Source organism: Oncorhynchus mykiss, chromosome 16 (assembly GCF_057628025.1).
Source record: "Oncorhynchus mykiss isolate SJ-2025 chromosome 16, ASM5762802v1, whole genome shotgun sequence".
Classification (NCBI taxonomy): Eukaryota; Metazoa; Chordata; class Actinopteri; order Salmoniformes; family Salmonidae; genus Oncorhynchus; species Oncorhynchus mykiss.
The window spans coordinates 80,817,793-80,844,026 of record NC_143037.1 but is presented as its reverse complement, the minus strand read 5'-3'; the positions used below and the strand labels follow the sequence as shown (position 1 = coordinate 80,844,026).

Here is a 26,234-nt window from a genome sequence, read left to right as displayed (position 1 = left end):
AACCTGAAAGGCCGCTCAGCAAGGAAGAAGCCACTGCTCCAAAACCGCCATAAAAAGCCAGACTGAGGTTTGCAACTGCACATGGGGACAAAGATTCTACTTTTTGGAGAAATGTCTTCTGGTCTGATGAAACAAAAATAGATCTGTTTGGCCATAATGACCATCGTTGTGTTTGGAGGAAAAAGGGGGAGTCTTGCAAGCCGAAGAACACCATCCCAACCGTGAAGCACGGGGGTGGCAGCATCATGTTGTGGGGGTGCTTTGCTGCAGGAGGGACTGGTGCACTTCACAAAATAGATGGCATCATGAGGGGGGGAAATTATGTGGATATATTGAAGCAACATCTCAAGACATCAGTCAGGAAGATAAAGCTTGGTCGCAAATGGGTCTTCCAAATGGACAATGACCCTAAGCATACTTCCAAAGTTGTGGCAAAATGGCTTAAGGACAACATAGTCAAGGTATTGGAGTGGCTGTCACAAAGCCCTGACCTCATCCTATAGAACATTTGAGGGCAGAACTGAAAAAGTGTGTGTGAGCAAGGAGGCTTTACCAACTTGACTCATTTACACCAGCTCTGTCAGGAGGAATGGGCCAAAATTCACCCAACTTATAGTGGGAAGCTTGTGGAAGGCTACCTGAAATGTTTGACCCAAGTTGAACAATTTAAAGGCAATGCTACCAAATACCAATTGAGTGTATGTAAACTTCTGACCCACTGGGAATGTGATGAAAGAAATAAAAGCTGAAATAAATCATTCTCTCTACTATTATTCTGACATTTCACATTCTTAAAATAAAGTGGTGATCCTAACTGACCTAAGACGGAATTTTTAATAGGATTAAATGTCAGGAATTGTGAAAAACTGAGTTTGAATATATTTTACCTACAGTATTATCTCAACTGCAAAAAAAGAAACGTCCCTTTCCCAGGACCCTGTCTTTCTAAGATAATTTGTATAATTCCAAATAACAGATCTTCATGGTAAAGGGTTTAAACACTGTTTCCCATGCTTGTTCAATGAACCATAAACAGTTAATGAACATGAACCTGTGAAATGGTCGTTAAGACACTAACAGCTTACAGACGGTAGGCAATTTAGGTCACAGTTATGAAAACCTAGGACACTAAAGAGGCCTTTCTACGGACTGAAAAACACAACAACAACAAAAAGATGCCCAGGGTCCCTGCTCATCTGTGTGAACGTGCCTTAGGCATGCTGCAAGGAGGCATGAGGACTGCAAATGTGGCCAGGGCAATAAATAGCTATGTCTGTACTGTGAGACGCCTAAGACAGCTCAACAGGGAGACAGGACGGACAGCTGATCGTCTTCTCAGTGTCAGACCACGTGTAACAACACCTGCACAGGATCGATACATCAGAACATCACACCTGCGGGACAGGTACAGGATGGCAACAACTACTGCCTGAGTTATATCAGGAATGCACAATCCCTCCATCAGTGGTCAGACTGTCCGCAATAGGCTGTTAGAGTCTGGACTGAGGGCTTGTAGGCTTGTTGTAAGGCAGGTCCACACCAGACATCACCGGCAACTGCGTTGCCTATGGGCACAAACCCACCGTTGCTGGACCAGACAGGACTGGCAAAAAGTGCTCTTCACTGAAGTGTCGCGGTTTTGTCTCACCAGGGGTGATGGTTGGATTTGCGTTTATTGTCGAAGGAATGAGCGTTACACCGAGGCCTGTACTCTGGAGCGGGATCGATTTGGAGGTGGAGGGTCTGTCATGGTCTGTGGCGGTGTGTCACAGCATCATCAGATTGAGCTTGTTGTCATTGCAGGCAATCTCAACAACGCTGTGCGTTACAGGGAAGACTTCCTCCTCCCTCATGTGGTACCCTTCCTGCAGGCTCATCCTGACATGACCCTCCAGCATGACAATGCCACCAGCCATACTGCTCATTCTGTGCATGATTTCCTGCAAGACAGGAATGTCAGTGTTCTGCCATGGCCAGTGAAGAGCCCGGATCTCAATCCCATTGAGCACGTCTGGGACCTGTTGGATCAGAGGGTGAGGGCTAGGGCCATTCCCCCCAGAAATGTCCGGGAACTTGCAGGTGCCTTGGTGGAAGAGTGGGGTAACATCTCACAGCAATAACTGGCAAATCTGGTGCAGTCCATGAGGAGGAGATGCACTGCAATACTTAATGCAGCTGGTGGCCACACCAGATACTGACTGTTACTTTTGATTTTGACCCCCCTTTGTTCAGGGACACATTATTCCATGTCTGTTAGTCACATGTCTGTGGAACTTGTTCAGTTTATGTCTCAGTTGTTGAATCTTGTTATGTTCATACACATATTTACATATTAAGTTTGCTGAAAATAAACGCAGTTGACTGTGAGAGGACGTTTCTTTTTTTGCTGAGTTTACCTTCAGATCATTGTCCTGGTTACCTACAGTGTTATATACCTTCAGATCGTTGTCCTGGTTACCTACAGTGTTATCTACCTTCAGATCATTGTCCTGGTTACCTACAGTGTTATCTACCTTCAGATCGTTGTCCTGGTTACCTACAGTGTTATATACCTTCAGATCATTGTTAGTTGTGTTACATTGTGTAGCTTTATTGATTTGTCGAAGGCTTTTGACACGGTGGAACATGCTGTGTTAGTGCAAAGGTTAAAATGTTGTGTAATTACTGGTCATGCTCTAGATTGGTTTATAAATTACCTATCAAATCGTACACAATGTGTAATGGCAGATGGTTGTAAATCTGAGTCCATAGAGGTGTGCTCAGGTGTTCCGCAAGGTTCTATTTTGGGCCCACTGTTGTTCATTTTGTATATCAACAACATTGGGGATGTTCATTTTTATGCAGATGATACTGTTCTTTATTCAAGTGGTAGTAGTTTATCTTTAGCTTTTGAAAATTCCCAAAGAGCATTTAACATCATACAACAGAATCTGTATGATTTAAAGCTGGTTCTAAATTCAGGTAAAACAAATGCATGGTATTGTCAAATGCCAGGCATGTTACTAATCATGTCATTGCTACATTGTCTGGACATACTATAGAGCAAGTTAAAGTGTACAAAGATTTGGGTGTGTGGGTTGATGATATGCTGAGTTTCACTGTGCATGTAGAGAGCTTGATGAGGAAGCTCAAACTGAGAATAGGTTTTTATTACCGGCATAAGGCTTGTTTTTCTTTTGAGGCCAGGAAGGAGCTGGTACGATGTACATTACTGGCAGTTTTAGATTTTAGTGATGTTATATACATGCAGGCCTCAACCACTACCCTGAGAGCACTCACGCAGCCCTCAGGTTCATTACAAATCAGAAACGTCTAACACATCATTGTGATCTCTACAGCGCTATTGGCTGGTTGTCATTGACCTTGGGTAGGCTTAAACACTGGTATACACTGGTTTATAAGGCCATACTGGGGAAAATGCCATTTTATCTCAGTCCTTTTTTAGTCAGGTCGGTAAATAAATAGCAATTACGGTCCCATTCTGATTTGCTTCTAACAGTACCAAAAATTAGAACAGGACATGGTAGAAATAGTTTTAGTTACTTAGTTCTGTGGTCCTGGAATTCTATCCTGAACATTAGAAAATGTGATAACCTAGTTTCGTTGGTGGAGTTTAAACACTTGATTCATGTAAATATCATAGAAGAGTATAATTGTCTTGAGGCCAGCGGTTTTTCAGTCAAGGATTTGTGTTTTTAACGTCAAATGTTTTCGTTGTACTGTATGTGTGTTTATAGTTTTGTTTAATGTTGTGTTAGTGTATGTAAGTTGTTTTGTCTGAAACGTTGTTCCCCCTGCTGCTATTGGACCAGGTCTCGCTTGGAAAAGAGATGTTATCTCAATGACGAAAACCTGTATAAATAAAGGTCAAATAAAACAAAAATGGTCCTGGTTACCTACCGTATTTGACCTGAGCCATGTCCCCCACCACCATGTCAGCTACAGGTATCTGGATCACGTTTCCTTTCCGTACGACAGCGAAGCGCTGCTCCTGTTCTATCCTGCTCTGTAGCCCACGGAACTGTTTCTCTTTAGACCAATCATTGAAGGCCGTCACCAGGACCACACAGACGACGGACAGCAAGATGGCGGCACCCTCAATCCACCCGGCTTCAGCCTCGCCCTCGTCCTCTGCCCCTCCCGACACGTTACCACACGCTGGGGAGAAACACACTGTTATCCATCTACAGTGCCTTCAGAAATTATTCAGACCCCTTGACTTGTTCCACATTTTGTTAGGTTACAGCCTAATTCGAAAATGACAAAGCAAAAACTGTTTTTTAAAAATGTTTGCAAATGTATTAAAGATATAAAACAGAAATACCTTATTTACATAATTAAGTATTCAGACCCTTTGCTATGAGACTCAAGAAACAAGAAGAGAAACAAGATTCTCTGCTCTGATAAAACTAAATTGAACTCTTTGGCCTGAATGCCAAGCGTCACGTCTGGAGGAAACCTGGCACCATCCCTAAGGTGAAGCATGGTGGTGGCAGCATCATGCTGTGGGGGTGTTTTTCAGCGGCAGTGACTGGGAGACTAGTCAGTATTAAGGAAAAGATGAACGGAGCAAAGTACAGAGAGATCATTGATGAAGGACCTCAGAATGGGGCGAAGGTTCACCTTCCAACAGGACAGCAACCCTAAGCACACAGCCAAGTCAACGCAGGAGGGGCTTCGGGACAAGTCTCTGAATGTCCTTGAGTGGCCCAGCCAGATCCCGGACTTGAACCTGATCAAACATCTCTGGAGAGACCTGAAAATAGCTGTGCAGCAATGCTCCCCATCCAACCTGACAAAGTTTGAGAAGATCTGCAAGGAAGAATGGGAGAAACACATACAAATACAGGTGTGCCAAGCTTGTAGCGTCATTCCCAAGAAGACTTGAGACTGTAGCGTCATACCCAAGAAGACTCGAGGCTGTAGCGTCATACCCAAGAAGACTCGAGGCTGTAGCTTCATACCCAAGAAGACTCGAGGCTGTAGCGTCATACCCAAGAAGACTCGAGGCTGTAGCGTCATACCCAAGAAGACTCGAGGCTGTAGCGTCATACCCAAGAAGACTCGAGGCTGTAGCGTAATACCCAAGAAGACTCGAGGCTGTAGCATAATACCCAAGAAGACTCGAGGCTGTAGTGTAATACCCAAGAAGACTCGAGGCTGTAGCGTCATACCCAAGAAGACTCGAGGCTGTAGCATCATACCCAAGAAGACTCGAGGCTGTAGCTTCATACCCAAGAAGACTCGAGGCTGTAGCGTCATACCCAAGAAGACTCGAGATTGTAGCGTCATACCCAAGAAGACTCGAGGCTGTAGCGTCATACCCAAGAAGACTCGAGGCTGTAGCGTAATACCCAAGAAGACTCGAGGCTGTAGCATAATACCCAAGAAGACTTGAGGCTGTAGTGTAATACCCAAGAAAACTCGAGGCTGTAGCGTTATACCCAAGAAGACTCGAGGCTGTAGCATCATACCCAAGAAGACTCGAGGCTGTAGCTTCATACCCAAGAAGACTCGAGGCTGTAGCGTCATACCCAAGAAGACTCGAGGCTGTAGCGTCATACCCAAGAAGACTCGAGGCTGTAGCTTCATACCCAAGAAGACTCGAGGCTGTAGCGTCATACCCAAGAAGACTCGAGGCTGTAGCGTCATACCCAAGAAGACTAGAGGCTGTAGCATCATACCCAAGAAGACTCGAGGCTGTAGCGTCATACCCAAGAAGACTCGAGGCTGTAGCGTCATACCCAAGAAGACTAGAGGCTGTAGCATCATACCCAAGAAGACTCGAGGCTGTAGCGTCATACCCAAGAAGACTCGAGGCTGTATCGTCATACCCAAGAAGACTCGAGGCTGTAATCGCTGCCAAAAAAACTGTTTTTTGCTTTGTTATTATTGGGTACTGTGTGGAGATTGAAAAAACAATTTAATCAATTTTAGTATAAGGCTGTAATGTAATAAAATGTGGAAGAAGTCAATGGGTCTGAATCCTTTCTGAAGGCGCTGTATCTAGCTAGCTGTCTATCAACCCTCCCCTATGTATTTTATTTGCAGTCTAGCTAAAATGTTTCATTTGGCTCTTTACTCCAGCATTTTGGATTTGTTTTATATGAAGCAAGAGCTCAGATCATCTTTTATTTGAGGGTATTTTCCTACATATCCATTTGACCATTTAGAAATGAAAGCATTTTTATGTGTCTAATCCCCCCATTTGAAGGTGCCATGACGATGTAGGATCTTGTTGTAGGACATCTTTCCTGCAATGCAGTAAATTAAAAACGTGTATTTGAGATGCAAAAAAGGCTTCTGAAGTTTGTAACTTCCACTTTACATTTTCAGACTTGATTTTCCCTTATGAACAAAATGTATAAACCCCTCCAAAAATGTCCTTGAATTATAATCCAGATAAAATTCACCTATCCTGTTCCTGCAGGATTATTTTCCTGCCCTACCAAACATTCTCACAGTACAAATTCACCTATCCTGTTCCTGCAGGATTATTTTCCTGCCCTACCAAACATTCTCACAGTACAAATTCACCTATCCTGTTCCTGCAGGATTATTTTCCTGCCCTACCAAACATTCTCACAGTACAAATTCACCTATCCTGTTCCTGCAGGATTATTTTCCTGCCCTACCAAACATTCTCAAAGAACAAATTCACATATAATGTATTAAAGAACATTTTTGTATTTTGGTCCCATATTCACAGCACGCAATGACTACATCAATGACTACATCAATGACTACATCAATGACTACATCAATGACTACATCAATGACTACATCAATGACTATATCAATGACTACATCAATGACTACATCAATGACTACATCAATGACTACATCAATGACAACATCAATGACTACATCAATGACTACATCAATGACTATATCAATGACTATATCAATGACAACATCAATGACTATATCAATGACAACATCAATGACTACATCAATGACTACATCAATGACAACATCAATGACTACATCAATGACTATATCAATGACTACATCAATGACTACATCAATGACTACATCAATGACTACATCAATGACAACATCAATGACTATATCAATGACAACATCAATGAATACATCAATGACAACATCAATGACAACATCAATGACTACATCAATGACAACATCAATGACTACATCAATGACTACATCAATGACTACATCAATGACTATATCAATGACTACATCAATGACAACATCAATGACAACATCAATGACTATATCAATGACTACATCAATGACTATATCAATGACTACATCAAGCTCGTGACTACAACTATGTTGGATTCATTTTCTGTTCTTTTTGTTTGTGTTTCAGATTATTTTTTAGATTAATAGAAAGTAATGGTAAATAGTGTTGTGTAATTTTAGAGTCACTTTTATTGTAAATAAGAGTAAAATATGTTTCTAAACAGTTCTACATTAATGTGAATGCTACCATTTATTACAGATAATCATGAATACATTGTGAATAATTATTAGTGAGAAAGTAACTGAGGCAAAAATATCATACCCCCCAAAAATGCTAACCTCCCCTGTTATTGTAATGGTGAGAGGTTAGCATGTCTTGGAGGTATGCTAACCTCCCTTGTTATTGTAATGGTGAGAGGTTAGCGTGTCTTGGAGGTATGATATAAAATGCTAACCTTTCCTGTTATTGTAATGGTGAGAGGTTAGCATGTCTTGGGGGTATGATATAAAATGCTAACCTCCACTGTTATTGTAATAGTGAGTGGTTAGCATGTCTTGGGGGTATGATATAAAATGCTAACCTCCCCTGTTATTGTAATGGTGAGAGGTTAGTGTGTCTTGGAGGTATGATATAAAATGCTAACCTCCCCTGTTATTGTAATGGTGGGAGGTTAGCATGTCTTGGGGGTATGATATAAAATGTGAACCTCCCCTGTTATTGTAATGGGGAGAGGTTAGCATGTCTTGAGGTATGATATAAAATGCTAACCTCCCCTGTTATTGTAATGGTGAGAGGTTAGCATGTCTTGGAGGTATGATATAAAATGCTAACCTCCCCTGTTTTTGTAATGGTGAGAGGTTAGCATGTCTTGAGGTATGATATAAAATGCTAACCTCCCCTGTTATTGTAATGGTGAGAGGTTAGCATGTCTTGGAGGTATGATATAAAATGTGAAACTCCCCTGTTATTGTAATGGTGAGAGGTTAGCATGTCTTGGGGGTATGATATAAAATGCTAACCTCCCCTGTTTTTGTAATGGTGAGAGGTTAGCATGTCTTTGGGGATTTGATATAAAATGTGAACCTCCCCTGTTAATGTAATGGTGAGAGGTTAGCATGTCTTTGGGGATATGATATAAAATGCTAACCTCCCCTGTTATTGTAATGGTGAGAGGTTAGCATGTCTTGGGGGTATGATATTTGTCCCTATTATTCACGATTCATTCATGATTATCCATAATAATAGCAGCATTCACTTTAATGGCTCTATTTGAATAAACCTTTTTAAATGGTAAATCTTTGCGCTGCTGTCGCGTTATAGATTTGGGGTTTTTCGTTAAATAGCCTCCAGCATTCAGTTTTTGCTAAATATTTTGAACACGTTTGTAGTCCACATTGTTGTAATTGCATTGCTTCAATATGGAAATGCATTGTTAAATATAGGCTATAGCATAGGGGCCAGGCCTACTGTAAATTGCAGTCCGTGAACATGCCAAAAGTAGTCAATAAGCAACATTAAATTCAATAGGCTATTGAGAAGGCCCCAAAAGACACCGTATAATTCTAATTAAATTCAATAGGCTATTGAGAAGGCCCCAAAAGACACCGTATAATTCTAATTCAATTCTAATAAAAACTAAGCAACAAATTGTTTTAAATAGGCTAAATGTCCCAATACAGCTACACCATAATTGTTCCCCGTATAATACAAACAACTTAGACTATGGACGGTTTTTCACACATGCAACCTTTTTACAGGAGCTGGATGAAGATTCATTATACAGAGAAAAAGCTCCACTCACCGTTATACTGCTACAGAGAAAAGGCTCCACTCACCGTTATACTGCTACAGAGAAAAGACTCCACTTACCGTTATACTGCTACAGAGAAAGGTGTCATGTCCACTCACCGTTATACTGCTACAGAGAAAGGTGTCATGTCCACTCACCGTTATACTGCTACAGAGAAAGGTGTCATGTCCACTCACCGTTATACTGCTACAGAGAAAGGTGTCATGTCCACTCAACGTTATACTGCTACAGAGAAAGGTGTCATGTCCACTCACCGTTATACTGCTACAGAGAAAGGTGTCATGTCCACTCACCGTTATACTGCTACAGAGAAAGGTGTCATGTCCACTCACCGTTATACTGCTACAGAGAAAGGTGTCATGTCCACTCACCGTTATACTGCTGGCAAATATAATGTTTTATAAACATCATGGAACCAGTTTACAGATTCTATTTGCACTTCTCCAGAAATAGCAGGCGAAATTGAATTCAAACAATGTACGTTCTCACCTTAAACACATGGATGGTGGATCTTAACAATAACTTTGGATTTAAATCTAATTAAATGAAAAACAATCAATCAATATTTCTAAATAGGATCGGGTCAGAAGCATGATATCATAAATCTCTTCTCTCGTTCCATGACACCCTGTGCACAGGTAGGCTTAAATGTAATTTACGTAGAACATTCACACGTTCATACAAAACACCATGCTCCTGTCAACTATATCGTTGCCTATGTGCGACGCAGATTCTCAAAGAAATCTGCCATTAATATGGCATTATATGACTGAATAGTTTGGAGCAGAGTGTTTTTAGTAATCGGACGAGGGGCGATCTTTGATAATGAGGACGGATAGCCTACTCGAACAAGCGAAATGCATGTATGTGAATAATGAAAAAAGCACGGAAAATCTAAAACCTCTAAAAATATTTTCAAAGCACTCTCAGTAACCATTTAATAGGCCTTTATCCATAGGCTATTTGGCTAATGGCCAGGATAAAAAGACGCACCAACGCGATGCTGCTAAACCAGCCTTGATACACGGGAGGGGAGGCTATGCTTGGTTTTTAATCAAACTAAATGAAACTAAATACGAGATTCACCGGCACAAAAGGCACATCTCTCAACGCTTCCGCTTTCAACATCCACGCCATTATCAACTGTGTTACCGTTAAAACCTGCTTTTTGTGGGTCTTAAAACGTCCCATTGGCGCTGCATGAAATTATCACTTTTCTGCTCGTTTTTAGGGACACGTCTCAACTATTGCCATCCGTCACAGACATGTACATTTCCGAACCTGGCGTTAGGGCTGGAAAATGCCAGTGCGACAGTTTTTACATGACAAAGTGCGTTTGACACTTGCGCCTCCTTAGCGCCAGCCGAACATAGAGCCCTAACAGTGACTCCAGAAGAACACAATTCATTTTTTAACATTCATGTCTATTGGATACAACACAATCCGAAACACAACCAAGACTAGATACATGAAAATACCCTCAAATAAAAGGTGACATTCTGTACTGTCGCCTCATATAAAACATTATATCTCAAATCCAAAAAGCTGTAGTATAGAGCGATTTTAGCTTCACTGTCCAAATAAATATGGAGGGGAATGTGTCTGTCTGTCAGCCAAGCAGTCAACCATCCAGACAGACATCCATCCCAGGTCATACCCTCAGTGTCATCTCCGGGGGGTTGGTAGAAGGACAGGCCCAGGGAGATGATAGCTGCCACCTCTAGGATGATAAGGGTGACGTCCTGTAAAGCAATCAATCAATCTATATATCAATATATATATATCAATCAATCTATATATCAATATATATATATCAATCAATCTATATATCAATATATATATATCAATCAATCTATATATCAATATATATATATCAATCAATCTATATATCAATATATATATATCAATCAATCTATATATCAATATATATATATAAATCAATCTATATATCAACATATATATATCAATCAATCTATATATCAATATATATATATCAATCAATCTATTATCAATATATATATATCAATCAATCTATATATCAATATATATATATCAATCAATCTATATATCAATATATATATATCAATCAATCTATATATCAATATATATATATATATATATATAAATCAATCTATATATCCATATATGTATATATATATGAATCAATCTATATATCAATATATATATATGAATCCATCTATATATCAATATATATATATCAATCAATCTATATATCAATATATATATATATATATATATATATATATATATATATATATATATATATGAATCAATCTGTATATCAATCTATATATATTAATCAATCTATATATCAATATATATATATCAATCAATCTAAATATCAATATATATATATATCAATCAATCTATATATCAATATATATATATCAATCAATCTATATATCAATATATATATGAATCAATCTATATATCAATCTACATGTAACTGCCAAAAAGTGTTATAATTGGTTTGTTGGGCCACCACAAGCCACCAGAACAGCTTTGATGCACCTTGGCATAGATTCTACAAATGTCTAGAACTCTCTTGGAGGAATGCGAAACCATTCAGGAACGACACCTGTGTGGAAGCACCTGCTTTCAGTACACTTTCTATCTAATAATTTACTCAAGTGTTTACATTATTTGACCTGTCTATATCAATATATACAGTGTATATCAAAACATGAATATCAATCGATCATTCAACATACTTGAAGAGCTTCCCAGACCAGCTCCAGGAAGGTCTTGGGCTGTTTAGGAGGGATGAAGTTCTGACCGAATGACTTGCTACGACGATCCAGGTCTGCCTGGTCACCTGACAGACCTGCAACACACACGCACACATGTACAGTACCAGTCAAAAGTGTGGACACACCTAATCATTCAAGGGTTTTTCTTCAAGAGAAAGCTGTCATCAAGGCAAAGGGTTGCTACTTTGAAGAATCTGAAATATAAAATATATTTTGATTTGTTTACCACTTTTTTTGGTTACTACATGATTCCAAAATGTGTTGTTTTATAGTTTGGATGTCTTCACTGTTATTCTACAATGTAGAAAATCATAAAAAATAAAAACCTTGGAGTGAGTAGGTGTGTCCAAACTTCTGACTGGTCCTATACATTTATATTTAGTTAATTTAGCAGACACTCTTATCCAACCATAGTGCCACCAGACTTCTGATAGGCTCTTATCCAACCGTAGTGCCAACAGACTTCTGATAGGCTCTTATCCAACCATAGTGCCACCAGACTTCTGATAGGCTCTTATCCCACCATAGTACCACCAGACTTCTGATAGGCTCTTATCCAACCATGTTTTTTTAGAAATGTTTGCAAATGTATTAAAGATATAAAAACAGAAATACCTTATTTACATAAGTATTCAGACCCTTTGCTGTGAGACTCGAAATTGAGCTCAGGTGCATCCTGTTTCCATTGATCATCCTTGTGGTGTTCATACAACTTGATTGGAGTTCACCTGCAGTAAATTAAATTGATTGGACATGATTTGGAAAGGCACACACCTGTTTGGAAAGGCACACACAGTTGACAGAGCGTATCAGAGCAAAAACCAAGCCATGAGGTCAAAGGAATTGTCCATAGAGGTCCAAGACGGGATTGTGTCGAGGCACAGATCTGGGGAAGGGTACCAAAACATTTCTGCAGCATTGAAGATCTCCAAGAACAAGGTGACCTCCATCATTCTTAAATGGAAGACGTTTGACTGAGCAATCGGTGGTCACTCTGACCTTCCAGAAGGACAACCATCTCTGCAGCACTCCACCAATCAGGCCTTTATGGTAGAGTGGCCAGACAGAAGCCGCTCCTCAGTAAAATACACATGAAAGCTCACTTGGAGTTTGCCAAAAGGAACTTAAAGGACTCTCAGACCATGAGGAACAAGATTTTATGGTCTGATGAAACAAAGATTGAATTATTTTGACTGAATGCCAAGTGTCGCGTCTTGCACCGTCCCTACTGTGAAGCATTCTGGTGGCAGCATCATTCTGTGGGGATGTTTTTCAGCAGCAGGGACTGGGAGACTAGTCAGGATCCAGGGAAAGATGAACGGAGCAAAGTGCAGAGAGATCCTTAATGAAAACCTGCTCCAGAGCGCTCAGGACCTCAGACTGGGGCGAAGGTTCACCTTCCATCAGGACAATGGCCCTACGCACACAGCCAAGACAACACAGGAGTGGCTTCGGGACAAGTCTCCGAATGTCCTTCAGTGGCCCAGCCAGAACCCAGACTTGAATCCGATCGAACATCTCTGGCGGGACCTGAAAATAGCTGTGCAGCGACGCTCCCCATCCAATGAGAAACTCCCCAAATACAGGTGTGCCAAGCTTGTAGAGTCATACCCAAGAAGACTCAAGGCTGTAATCCCTACCAAAGGTGCTTCAACAATGTACTGAGTAAAGGGCCTGAATATTTAAGTAAATGTAATATTTAATCTTTTCATTTTTAATACATTTGCAAAAATGTCTAAAAAAAAGTTTTTCTTTGTCATTATAAGGTTTTTGTGTGTAGATGGATGAGGGGGGGGAACTGTAATCCATTTTAGAATAAGGATGTAACGTAACAACATGTGGAAAAAGTCAAGTGGTCTGAATACTTTCCGAATGCACTGTAAATATCTGTTCCAATAGCCCAACTCTGGATGTAACATAGGTGTAATGAAACTACCAAAATCACATATGAGAGAGAAGGAGTTGAACAATCATTTGTTGAGTGATCATTACTTTGTAAATATTCTCTTCGTCCCTTCTTCCCTCTCTTTTTACCCCATTTATTTCTGCCTCTCTTCCTCACACCCTCTTTCTACCTTCCTCCCTCTACTGCACTCCCCCTTTTTTGTTCCTCCCTTTCTCTCTCAATCTCCCCTTGATATGTCCTTGACAATGCGGCAAGCTATTCTAGCACTCCTCCCCCTCTCCCTCTCTCCCTCTCCCACTGTCTCTTCCTCTCTTTACTTCCTCCCTCCTCCTTTCTTTCTCTTAGATCTCTGTAATGGTGTCAAACTGCAGTAGTGAGTATGTGTGTAATTAAATATTGGTATTGCAGTTCCCAAGGTTAAACGGATCCTGTTCCTGGATGCTGTGGTAAAGAGGTGTTAGTTCTGCGTATCAACTCTTCAAACTGTTGGCCAAACAATGTCTTGAAGTTTACCTCTACCAAACTATTTAATAAAAGGCTATTTCACTGGGAATCTCGAATAACTCATTCACAAACTAGTTTACCAACTCTCTCACTAGCTAGAATTCCATCCAATAGGAGATATCCTAAAATCCACATTTTCCCAACATAGATGTTTCCATCAAACTGACTTGTTGGGGATAAAAGGCTTTGTGTAATGACGTAGTACACATGAAAATACCTTTAGTTTCAATTCTCATGTACCAAATAAAAAATACGAGTTAAATGTGTTTCCATCGCATTTTCAACTCTACTGATGGTTCTGTCACTAAAATGAACCCAGCCTGGCTTTGGAACATGCTCTCTAGCCAACAGCTGGCAGATATAGTGAGGGTATAGCCTACATGATTATTATGGACAAAAGCTAGATCATTTTTACGTAACAGCAGCCAATCATCAATCATCATGTCTCACTGACTACCCGACTGACAACCTTACTGACTACCCTGCTGACTACCCTACTGACTACCCTACTGACTACCTCACTGACTGCCTCACTGACTACCCTGCTGACTACCTCACTGACTACCCTACTGACTACCTCACTTACCACTGACTGCCCCACTGACCACCCTGCTGACTACCTCACTGACTACCTACTGACTACCCTGCTGACTACCTCACTGACTACCCACTGACTACCCTACTGACTACCCTACTGACTACCTCACTTACCGCTGACTGCCCCGCTGACTACACTGCTGACTACCTCACTTACCACTGACTGCCCCACTGACTACCCTGCTGACTACCTACTGACTACCCTGCGGACTACCTACTGACTACCCTGCTGACTACCTCACTTACCACTGACTGCCCCACTGACTACCCTGCTGACTACCTCACTGACTACCCACTGACAACCCTACTGACTACCCTACTGACTACCTCACTTACCACTGACTGCCCCACTGACTACCCTGCTGACTACCTACTGACTACCTACTGACTACCCTGCTGACTACCTCACTTACCACTGACTGCCCCACTGATTACCCTGCTGACTACCTACTGACTACCCTGCTGACTACCTCATTGATTACCCTGCTGACTACCTCACTGACTACCTACTGACTACCCTGCTGACTACCTCACTGACTACCTACAGACTACCCTACTGACTACCTCACTTACCAACTGACTACCCTGCTGATTACCTAACTTATCACTGACTGCCCACCGACTACCCTGCTGACTACCTCACTGACTACCAACTGACTACCCTACTGACTACCCTACTGACTACCTCACTTACCACTGACTGCCATACCGACTACCTACTGACTACCTCACTTACTACCTACTGACTACCCTGCTGACTACCTCACCAACTACCCTACTGACTACCTCACTGACTACCAACTGACTACCCTGCTGACTACCTCACTTACCACTGACTGCCCCACTGACTACCCTGCTGACTACCTCACTGACTACCTACTGACTACCTCACTGAATTCCTCAATGACAATGTACCTAATATTCCAATGTACCTAATATTCCTTTTGGCCTCTGGACAAATATACTTGTAGTTGGACCTGATTCGACAGGCCAAAAATGCTTGTAGTTGGATCCGATTCGACAGGTAGGATCGGCCTCTGCCTGAAATACTCAAATCAATGAAATTGACTGACAGAGTGTGTATGTGTGTCTGTCATGTTGTTCTGCTAGAGTAAGGTTGTTCAGTGTTGATCATCTGATACTGTCAGCTGGCCTGAGATCAATCCCACAGGCCAAACAACACAGAAACACACACACACAGACACACACACACACGTAGCCACAGACACACACACCCTCCCTACTACCTTACCGTCAATAGTGTTGGTGAGCAGTTTAGTGGCCAGGCCCTCTGAGTCTCCGTATGCCTCCTGTATCTTCTGAATGGCCTCCCCTCCCCGGAGCTCCATCAGATCCCTGAGCTCCTCCACCGTCACCCCAAAATCTCCCTCTACAGCATTGTTACCCTCCCCCTTCCCACCTCCACCTCCACCTCGGCTCCGGCCTTTAGGGTAGAACTCAACAGCACTGTTAGCCATCTCTCCCATGGTGGCGGTGGTAGACATTCTGACAGACTGGTTTGGTCCTCTTCTCTCTCTGTAGTCTCTATTTCCTTCTCTGGAGAGGTTTCACCCACTCATCTGGAACACACGAGTCCAGACTTACACTCTCTCTCTCTCTCTCTCTCTCTCTCTCTCTCTCTCTCGGAGCAGCAAGTGTTTCTGCTTATTTATACCAGCCAGTCACCAAGCGCTGGTCCTTCCTTCTTCTTTCAAGAGTTCTTAGACACAAGTCTTAAACACAGACTTCATTAGCTAACCAGTAGGGTCAGGGGTCAAGGTTTTAACCAGGGACCAGTCAGCAACATCTCAGAAACAACTGACTCAGTTCTTTTTCTAGTATTTTGTTCTCCCACTCTGAGGGATGAGGGCTGCCTCCAGCGTTCTCCCTGTGTCCTTGGTGACTCCACTCTTCTCTCTTGTCTCGCTTATGAAGGGGTTGGGGGTTGAGAGAAGGACTAGTGGTAGAGCAGACTGGAACCTGGAAAGAAAGAAAGAAAGAAAGATAGAATTATAACTCATCTCTACAACTAGCAACACACCTGCAACTTGGTGTCAATTGTTTTATGCAACAGCCAATCAAAATGAGGACCTTGGTCCCCTGAGCCACTCCAACCTTCAGAACTAGAGTTCACTTAATTCATGAACTTGTTCTAGTTCGTCTTTATATTCCATTCAGCCATTCCCCTTTCTCACCATCTTTATATTCCATTCAGCCATTCCCCTTTCTCTCCATCTTTATATTCCATTTCAGCCATTCCCCTTTCTCTCCATCTTTATATTCCATTCAGCCATTCCCCTTTCTCACCATCTTTATATTCCATTCAGCCATTCCCCTTTCTCTCCATCTTTATATTCCATTTCAGCCATTCCCCTTTCTCTCCATCTTTATATTCCATTCAACCATTCCCCTTTCTCTCCATCTTTATATTCCATTCAGCCATTCCCCTTTCTCTCCATCTTTATATTCCATTCAACCATTCCCCTTTCTCACCATCTTTATATTCCATTCAGCCATTCCCCTTTCTCTCCATCTTTATATTCCATTCAGCCATTCCCCTTTCTCTCCATCTTTATATTCCATTCAACCATTCCCCTTTCTCACCATCTTTATATTCCATTCAGCCATTCCCCTTTCTCTCCATCTTTATATTCCATCCAACCATTCCCCTTTCTCTCCATCTACCTCATTCTGGTTTGTAGCTCTTTCCTCTCTCGTTCTCTCTGTCTCCTCCACGTCTCCCTCTCAGTGTCATGGCTGAGGACAGCTATACTCCTGTAGCCCTACTTTCAGACTGGCATCTACAGGGTCACCCCTGCCTTGTCCTGAATCTGGGCCTCTCTCCCTCCCTGGCTGGGTCCTGTCCTATTTAGTCGGTTTGTATGCAATATTAGAACGTTTTTCAGTAGCCTATATGTATATCAACGTATAAAAACAGACTATGCTTTTAATGCCAAGATGTCCTACTCTTTGGCCTTTGCATGGTTGTCTACCATTCAGGAGGTGAATCTACATTTCAGAGCAACAACAGTGTAGCAACAAAGACAGAACAACAACAGATGACACTTCCACAATACGGTTGACCTGTAGCATGGTCCTATTTGTAGCTGACTGTATCCTCTGAGATCTAGAAATCTCTGGCTACTATAGGCTAGTTAGGGGGATAAGGTCTAGCTAGAGGCTAAGGGGAGAGAGGATGTTTCTGGAATGGTCCTGTGTTCTGAAAACTGCCAAGGGTGTTTCTGTTTGGTGGCCTATAGGCATTGATATGTTGGCCATTTATTTACAACATACAATGAATTGGGAAAGTATTCAGACCACTTCACTTTTTCCACACTTTGTTACGTTACAGCCTTTCTCTAAAAATGATTGAATAAAACAATGTCCTAATCAATCTACACACAATAACCCAAAATGACATAACGACTCAATACCCCATAACGACATAATGACTCAAAACCCCACAATGATACAATACCCCATAATGACACGATACCCCATAATGACACGATACCCCATGATGACACGATACCCCATAATGACACAATACCCCATAATGACATAATGACACAATACCCCATAATGACATAATGACACAATACCCCATAATGACACGATACCCCATAATGACAGAATACCCCATAATGACAGAATGACACAATACCCCATAATGACATAATGACACGATACCCCATAATGACACAATACCCCATAATGACAGAATACCCCATAATGACACAATACCCCATAATGACATAATGACACAATGCCCCATAATGACATAATGACACAATACCCCATAATGACACGATACCCCATAATGACAGAATACCACATAATGACACAATACCCCATAATGACACAATACCCCATAATGACATAATGACACAATACCCCATAATGACACAATACCCCATAATGACACAATACCCCATAATGACATAATGACACAATACCCCATGATGACACAATACCCCATAATGACACAATACCCCATAATGACATAATGACTCAATACCCCATAATAACATATTGACACAATACCCCATAATGACATAATGACACAATACCCCATGATGACACAATACCCCATAACGACACAATACCCCATAATGACATAATGACTCAATACCCCATAATCACACAATACCACATAATGACATAATGACTCAATACCCCATAATGACACAATACCCCATAATGACACAATACCCTATAATTACATAATGACTCAGGGCCCCACCATGACACAATACCCCATGATGACACAATACCCCATAATGACACAATAACCCATAATGACATAATGACTCAATACCCCATAATGATACAATACCCCATAATGACATAATGACACAATACCTCATAATGACATAATACCCCATAATGACACAATGACTCAAAACCCCATAATGACATAATGACTCAATACCCCATAATGACAGAATGACTCAATACCCCATAATGACTCAATACCCCATAATGACATAATGACTCAATACCCCATAGTACCTCAAGACCCCATAATGACATAATGACACAATACCCCATAATGACATAATGACACAATACCCCATAATGACACAATACCCCATAATGACATAATGACACAATACCTCATAATGACATAATACCCCATAATGACATAATGACTCAATACCCCATAATGACATAATGACTCAATACCCCATAATGACTCAATACCCCATAATGACATAATGACTCAATACCCCATAATGACTCAATACCCCATAATGACATAATACCCCACAATGACGGGCAAGGTAGCCTAGTGGTTAGAGCATTGGACTAGTAACGAAAGGTTGCAAGTTCAAATCCCCGAGCTGACAAGGTACAAAATCTGTCGTTCTGCCCCTGAACAGGCAGTTAACCCACTTTTCCTAGGCCGTCATTGAAAATAAGAATTTGTTCTTAACTGACTTGCCTAGTAAAATAAAATTACTCAATACCCCATAATGACACAATACCCCATAATGACATAATGACTCAAACCCCCATAATGACATAATGACTCAATACCCCATAATGACATAATGACTCAATACCCCATAATGACATATATACAGTGCCTTGCGAAAGTATTCGGCCCCCTTGAACTTTGCGACCTTTTGCCACATTTCAGGCTTCAAACAAAGATATAAAACTGTATTTTTGTGTGAAGAATCAACAACAAGTGGGACACAATCATGAAGTGGAACGACATTTATTGGATATTTCAAACTTTTTTAACAAATCAAAAACTGAAAAATTGGGCGTGCAAAATTATTCAGCCCCTTTACTTTCAGTGCAGCAAACTCTCTCCAGAAGTTCAGTGAGGATCTCTGAATGATCCAATGTTGACCTAAATGACTAATGATGATAAATACAATCCACCTGTGTGTAATCAAGTCTCCGTATAAATGCACCTGCACTGTGATAGTCTCAGAGGTCCGTTAAAAGCGCAGAGAGCATCATGAAGAACAAGGAACACACCAGGCAGGTCCGAGATACTGTTGTGAAGAAGTTAAAAGCCGGATTTGGATACAAAAAGATTTCCCAAGCTTTAAACATCCCAAGGAGCACTGTGCAAGCGATAATATTGAAATGGAAGGAGTATCAGACCACTGCAAATCTACCAAGACCTGGCCGTCCCTCTAAACTTTCAGCTCATACAAGGAGAAGACTGATCAGAGATGCAGCCAAGAGGCCCATGATCACTCTGGATGAACTGCAGAGATCTACAGCTGAGGTGGGAGACTCTGTCCATAGGACAACAATCGGTCATATATTGCACAAATCTGGCCTTTATTGAAGAGTGGCAAGAAGAAAGCCATTTCTTAAAGATATCCAGAAAAAGTGTTGTTTAAAGTTTGCCACAAGCCACCTGGGAGACACACCAAACATGTGGAAGAAGGTGCTCTGGTCAGATGAAACCAAAATTGAACTTTTTGGCAACAATGCAAAACGTTATGTTTGGCGTGAAAGCAACACAGCTCATCGCTCTGAACACACCATCCCCACTGTCAAACATGGTGGTGGCAGCATCATGGTTTGGGCCTGCTTTTCTTCAGCAGGGACAGGGAAGATGATTAAAATTGATGGGAAGATGGATGGAGCCAAATACAGGACCATTCTGGAAGAAAACCTGATGGAGTCTGCAAAAGACCTGAGACTGGGACGGAGATTTGTCTTCCAACAAGACAATGATCCAAAACATAAAGCAAAATCTACAATGGAATGGTTCAAAAATAAACATATCCAGGTGTTAGAATGGCCAAGTCAAAGTCCAGACCTGAATCCAATCGAGAATCTGTGGAAAGAACTGAAAACTGCTGTTCACAAATGCTCTCCATCCAACCTCACTGAGATTGAGCTGTTTTGCAAGGAGGAATGGGAACAAATTTCAGTCTCTCGATGTGCAAAACTGATAGAGACATACCCCAAGCGACTTACAGCTGTAATCGCAGCAAAAGGTGGCGCTACAAAGTATTAACTTAAGGGGGCTGAATAATTTTGCACGCCCAATTTTTCAGTTTTTGATTTGTTAAAACAGTTTGAAATATCCAATAAATGTCGTTCCACTTCATGATTGTGTCCCACTTGTTGTTGATTCTTCACAAAAAAAATACAGTTTTATATCTTTATGTTTGAAGCCTGAAATGTGGCAAAAGGTCGCAAAGTTCAAGGGGGCCGAATACTTTCGCAAGGCACTGTATATATGTTTTACCTTTATTTAACCAGGCAAGTCAGTTAAGAACAAATTCTTATTTTCAATGACGGCCTACCCGGGGAACAGTGGGTTAACTGCCTGTTCAGGGGCAGAACTACAGATTTGTCCCTTGTCAGCTCGGGGATTTGAACTTGCATAATTAATTGGACACAATTTGGTAAGGCACACATCTATCTATATAAGGTCCCACAGTTAACAGATCTGGGGAAGGGTACCCAAAAATATTCTGCAGCATTGAAGGTCCCCAAGAACACAGTGACCTCCCGTTCTGTAAAGTACTTAAAGTAAAATACTGGAAAGTACTACTTAAGTCATTTTGGGGGGTATCTGTACTCTACTTTACTATTGATATTTTTGACAACTTTTCCTTTTACTTCACTACATTCCTGATGATAACAAGGTACTTTTTACTCCACACATTCATCCTGACACTCAAAAGTACTTGTTACATTTGGAATGCTGAGCAAGACAGGAAATTGGTCCAATTCTGGCACTTATCAAGAGAACATCCCTGGTCATCCCTACTGCCTCTGATCTGGAGGACTCACTAAACAGAGAACATCCCTGGTGATCCCTACTGCCTCTGATCTGGAGGACTCACTAAACAGAGAACATCCCTGGTCATCCCTACTGCCTCTGATCTGGAGGACTCACTAAACAGAGAACATCCCTGGTCATCCCTACTGCCTCTGATCTGGATGACTCACTAAACAGAGAACATCCCTGGTCATCCATACTGCCTCTGATCTGGATGACTCACTAAACAGAGAACATCCCTGGTCATCCCTACTGCCTCTGATCTGGAGGACTCACTAAACAGAGAACATCCCTGGTCATCCCTACTGCCTCTGATCTGGAGGACTCACTAAACAGAGAACATCCCTGGTCATCCCTACTGCGTCTGATCTGGAGGACTCACTAAACAGAGAACATCCCTGGTCATCCCTACTGCCTCTGATCTGGAGGACTCACTAAACAGAGAACATCCCTGGTCATCCCTACTGCCTCTGATCTGGAGGACTCACTAAACAGAGAACATCCCTGGTCATCCCTACTGCCTCTGATCTGGAGGACTCACTAAACAGAGAACATCCCTGGTCATCCCTACTGCCTCTGATCTGGAGGACTCACTAAACAGAGAACATCCCTGGTCATCCCTACTGCCTCTGATCTGGAGGACTCACTAAACAGAGAACATCCCTGGTCATCCCTACTGCCTCTGATCTGGTGGACTCACTAAACAGAGAACATCCCTGGTCATCACTACTGCCTCTGATCTGGAGGACTCACTAAGTACATGCTTCGTTTGTAAATTATATCTTAGTGTTGCAACGTGCCCCTGGCAATCCTTCAATTAAAAAAACAAGAACAGCTATATGTCTGGCTTGCTTAATATAAGAGATATTTAATTATTTATACTTTTACTTTTGATATTCAGTACATTTTAGCAATTGCATTTACTTTAATACTTAAATGTATTTAAAAGCAAATACTTTTAGACTTTTACTCAAGTAGTATTTTACTGAGTGACTTTTACTTGAGTCATTTTCTATTAAGGTATCTTTTACCTCTACTCAATTATGACATTGGGTACTTGTTCCACTACTGGTGGCTTCCATCACTCTTACATGGCAGAAGTTTGTAACCAGACTCTTCCTAGAGCTGGCCGCCCATCCAAACTTAGCAATCGGGGATGAAGGGCCTTGGTCAGGGGAGGTGACCAAGAACCCGATGATCCCTCTGACAGCCATCCAGAGTTCCTCTGTGGAGATGAGAGAATCTTCCAGAAGGACAACCATCTCTGCAGCACTCACCAATCAGTCCAATATGGTAGAGTGGCCAGACAGAAGTCACTTCTCAGTAAAAGGCACATGACAGCCCGTTTGGAGTTTGCTAAATTAAATCAAATTGTATTTGTCACATGCGCCGAATACAACAAGTGTAGACCTTATAGTGAAATGCTTACCTACAAGCCCTTATTAACCAACAATGCAGATTTAAGAAAATACAAAAAAAACATTTGTATTAAAAAGTAGGAGATAAGAATAACAAATAATTCAAGAGCAGCAGCAAATAACAATAGTAGGGCTATATACAGGGTATTACGGTACAGAGTCAATGTGGAGGCTATATACAGGGTATTACGGTACAGAGTCAATGTGGAGGCTATATACAGGGTATTACGGTACAGAGTCAATGTGGAGGCTATATACAGGGTATTACGGTACAAAGTCAATGTGGAGGCTATATACAGGGTGTTACGGTACAGAGTCAATGTGGAGGCTATATACAGGGTATTACGGTACAGAGTCAATGTGGAGGCTATATACAGGGTATTACGGTACAGAGTCAATGTGGAGGCTATATACAGGGTGTTACGGTACAGAGTCAATGTGGAGGCTATATACAGGGTGTTACGGTACAGAGTCAATGTGGAGGCTATATACAGGGTATTACGGTACAGAGTCAATGTGGAGGCTATATACAGGGTATTACGGTACAGAGTCAATGTGGAGGCTATATACAGAGTATTACGGTACAGAGTCAATGTGGAGGCTATATACAGGGTATTACGGTACAGAGTCAATGTGGAGGCTATATACAGGGGGTACCAGTACAGAGTCAATGTGGAGGCTATATACTGGGGGTACCGGTACAGAGTCAATGTGGAGGCTATATACAGGGGGTACCAGTACAGAGTTAATATGGAGGCTATATACAGGGGGTACCGGTACAGAGTCAATGTGGAGGCTATATACAGGGGGTACCGGTACAGAGTCAATGTGGAGGCTATATACAGGTGGTATCGGTACAGAGTCAATGTGGAGGCTATATACAGGGGGTACCAGTACAGAGTCAGTGTGGAGGCTATATACAGGGTATTACGGTACAGAGTCAATGTGGAGGGTATATACAGGGGGTACCGGTACAGAGTCAATGTGGAGGCTATATACAGGGGGTACCGGTACATAGTGAATGTGGAGGCTATATACAGGGGGTACCGGTACAGAGTCAATGTGGAGGCTATATACAGGGGGTACCGGTACAGAGTAAATTGTGCAGGGGTACTTGTTAGGGCAACGGTGTCGAGGTAATTGCGGTAATTTGTACATGTAGGTCAAGTTATTTAAAGTGACCATGCATAGACAATAACAGACAGTAGCAGCAGCGTAGAAGGGGGGAGGGTAATGCAAATAGTCTGGGTAGCCATTTGATTAGCTGTTTAGGAGTCTTATGGCTTGGGGGTAGAAGCTTTTTAGAAAGCCTCTTGGTCGTAGACTTGGAGCTCCGGTACAGCTTGCCATGCGGTAGCAGAGAGAACAGTTTATGACTAGGGTGGCTGGAGTCTTTGACGATTTTTAGGGCCTTCCTCTGATACCGCCTGGTATAAAGGTCCTGGATGGCAGGAAGCTTGGCCCCGGTTATGTACTGGGCCCTTTGCACTACCCTCTGTAGTGCCTTGCGTTCGGAGGCTGAGCAGTTGCCATACCAGGCAGTGATGCAACCAGTTAGGATGCTCTCGATGGTGCAGCTGTAAAATCTTTTTAGGATATGGGGACCCATGCCAAGTCTTTTCAGTCTCCTGAGGGGGAAAAGGTTTTGTTGTGCCCTCTTCATGACTGTCTTGGTGTGTTTGGACCATTCTAGTTTGTTGGTGATATGGTGCCAAGGAACTTGAAGCGCTCAACCTGCTCCACTACAGCCCCGTCGATGAGAATGGGGGTGTGCTCGGTCCTCCTTTTCCTGTTGTTCACAATCATCTCCTTTGTCTTGATCACATTGAGGGAGAGGTTGTTGTCCTGCCAGGTTTCTGACCTCCTCCCAATAGGCTGTCTCATCGTTGTCGGTGATCAAGCCTACCACTGTTGTGTCGTCAACAAACTTAATGATGGTGTTGGAGTCGTGCCTGGCCGTGCAGTCATGAGTGAACAGGGAGTACAGGAGGGGACTGTGCATGCACCCTTGAGGGGCCCCCGTGTTGAGGATCATTGTGGCGGATGTGTTGTTACCAACCCTTACCACCTGGGGGCGGCCCGTCAGGAAGTCCTGGATACAGTTGCAGAGGGAGGTGTTAAGTCCCAGGGTCCTTAGCTTAGTGATGAGCTTTATGGTGTTGAACACTGAGCTGTAGTCAATGAACAGCATTCTCACATAGGTGTTCCTTTCGTCCAGGTCTGAAAGGGCAGTGTGGAGTGCAATAGAAATGGTATCATCTGTGGATCTGTTGGTGCAGTATGCAAATTGGAGTGGGTCTAGGGATTCTGGGATAATGGTGTTGATGTGAGCCATGACCAGCCTTTCAAAGCATTTCATGGCTACAGACGTGAGTGCTACGGTTGGTAGTTATTTAGACAGGTTACCTTGGCGTCCTTGGCCACAAGGACTATGGTGGTCAGCTTGAAACATGTAGGTATTACAGACTGGGTCAGTGAGAGGTTGAAAATGTCAGTTAAGACACTTGCCATTTGGTCAGCGCATGCTCACAGTACATGTCCTGGTAATCCTTCTGGCACTGCAGCCTTGTGAATGTTGACCTGTTTAAAGGTCTTACTCACATCGGCTGCGAAGAGTGTGATCACACAGTCTTCCGGAGCAGCTGATGCTCTCATGCATGTTTCAGTGTTACTTGCCTTGAAGCGATTTAGCTCTTCTGGTAGGCTCGTGTCACTGGGCAGCTCTCGGCTGTGCTTCCCTTTGTAGTCTGT

The 26,234-nt window shown here is 42.1% G+C and overlaps 1 protein-coding gene across 2 annotated transcripts in view; it reads right to left on the bottom strand.

Moving 5' to 3' along the window:
* Window positions 1–26,234, bottom strand: part of LOC110515266 (plasma membrane calcium-transporting ATPase 2) — a 158,518-nt gene that overhangs the window by 125,206 nt on the left and 7,078 nt on the right. For both annotated transcript variants that reach the window (XM_090204070.1, XM_090204071.1), the window contains exons 2-5: window positions 16,051–16,778; window positions 11,753–11,865; window positions 10,678–10,762; window positions 3,901–4,158 (exon numbers count right to left, since the gene is read on the bottom strand). In XM_090204070.1, the coding sequence (XP_090060196.1) occupies window positions 3,901–4,158; window positions 10,678–10,762; window positions 11,753–11,865; window positions 16,051–16,303 (709 nt within the window). In that variant the 5' untranslated portion in view covers window positions 16,304–16,778. The remainder of the gene's footprint in view (window positions 1–3,900; window positions 4,159–10,677; window positions 10,763–11,752; window positions 11,866–16,050; window positions 16,779–26,234) is intronic.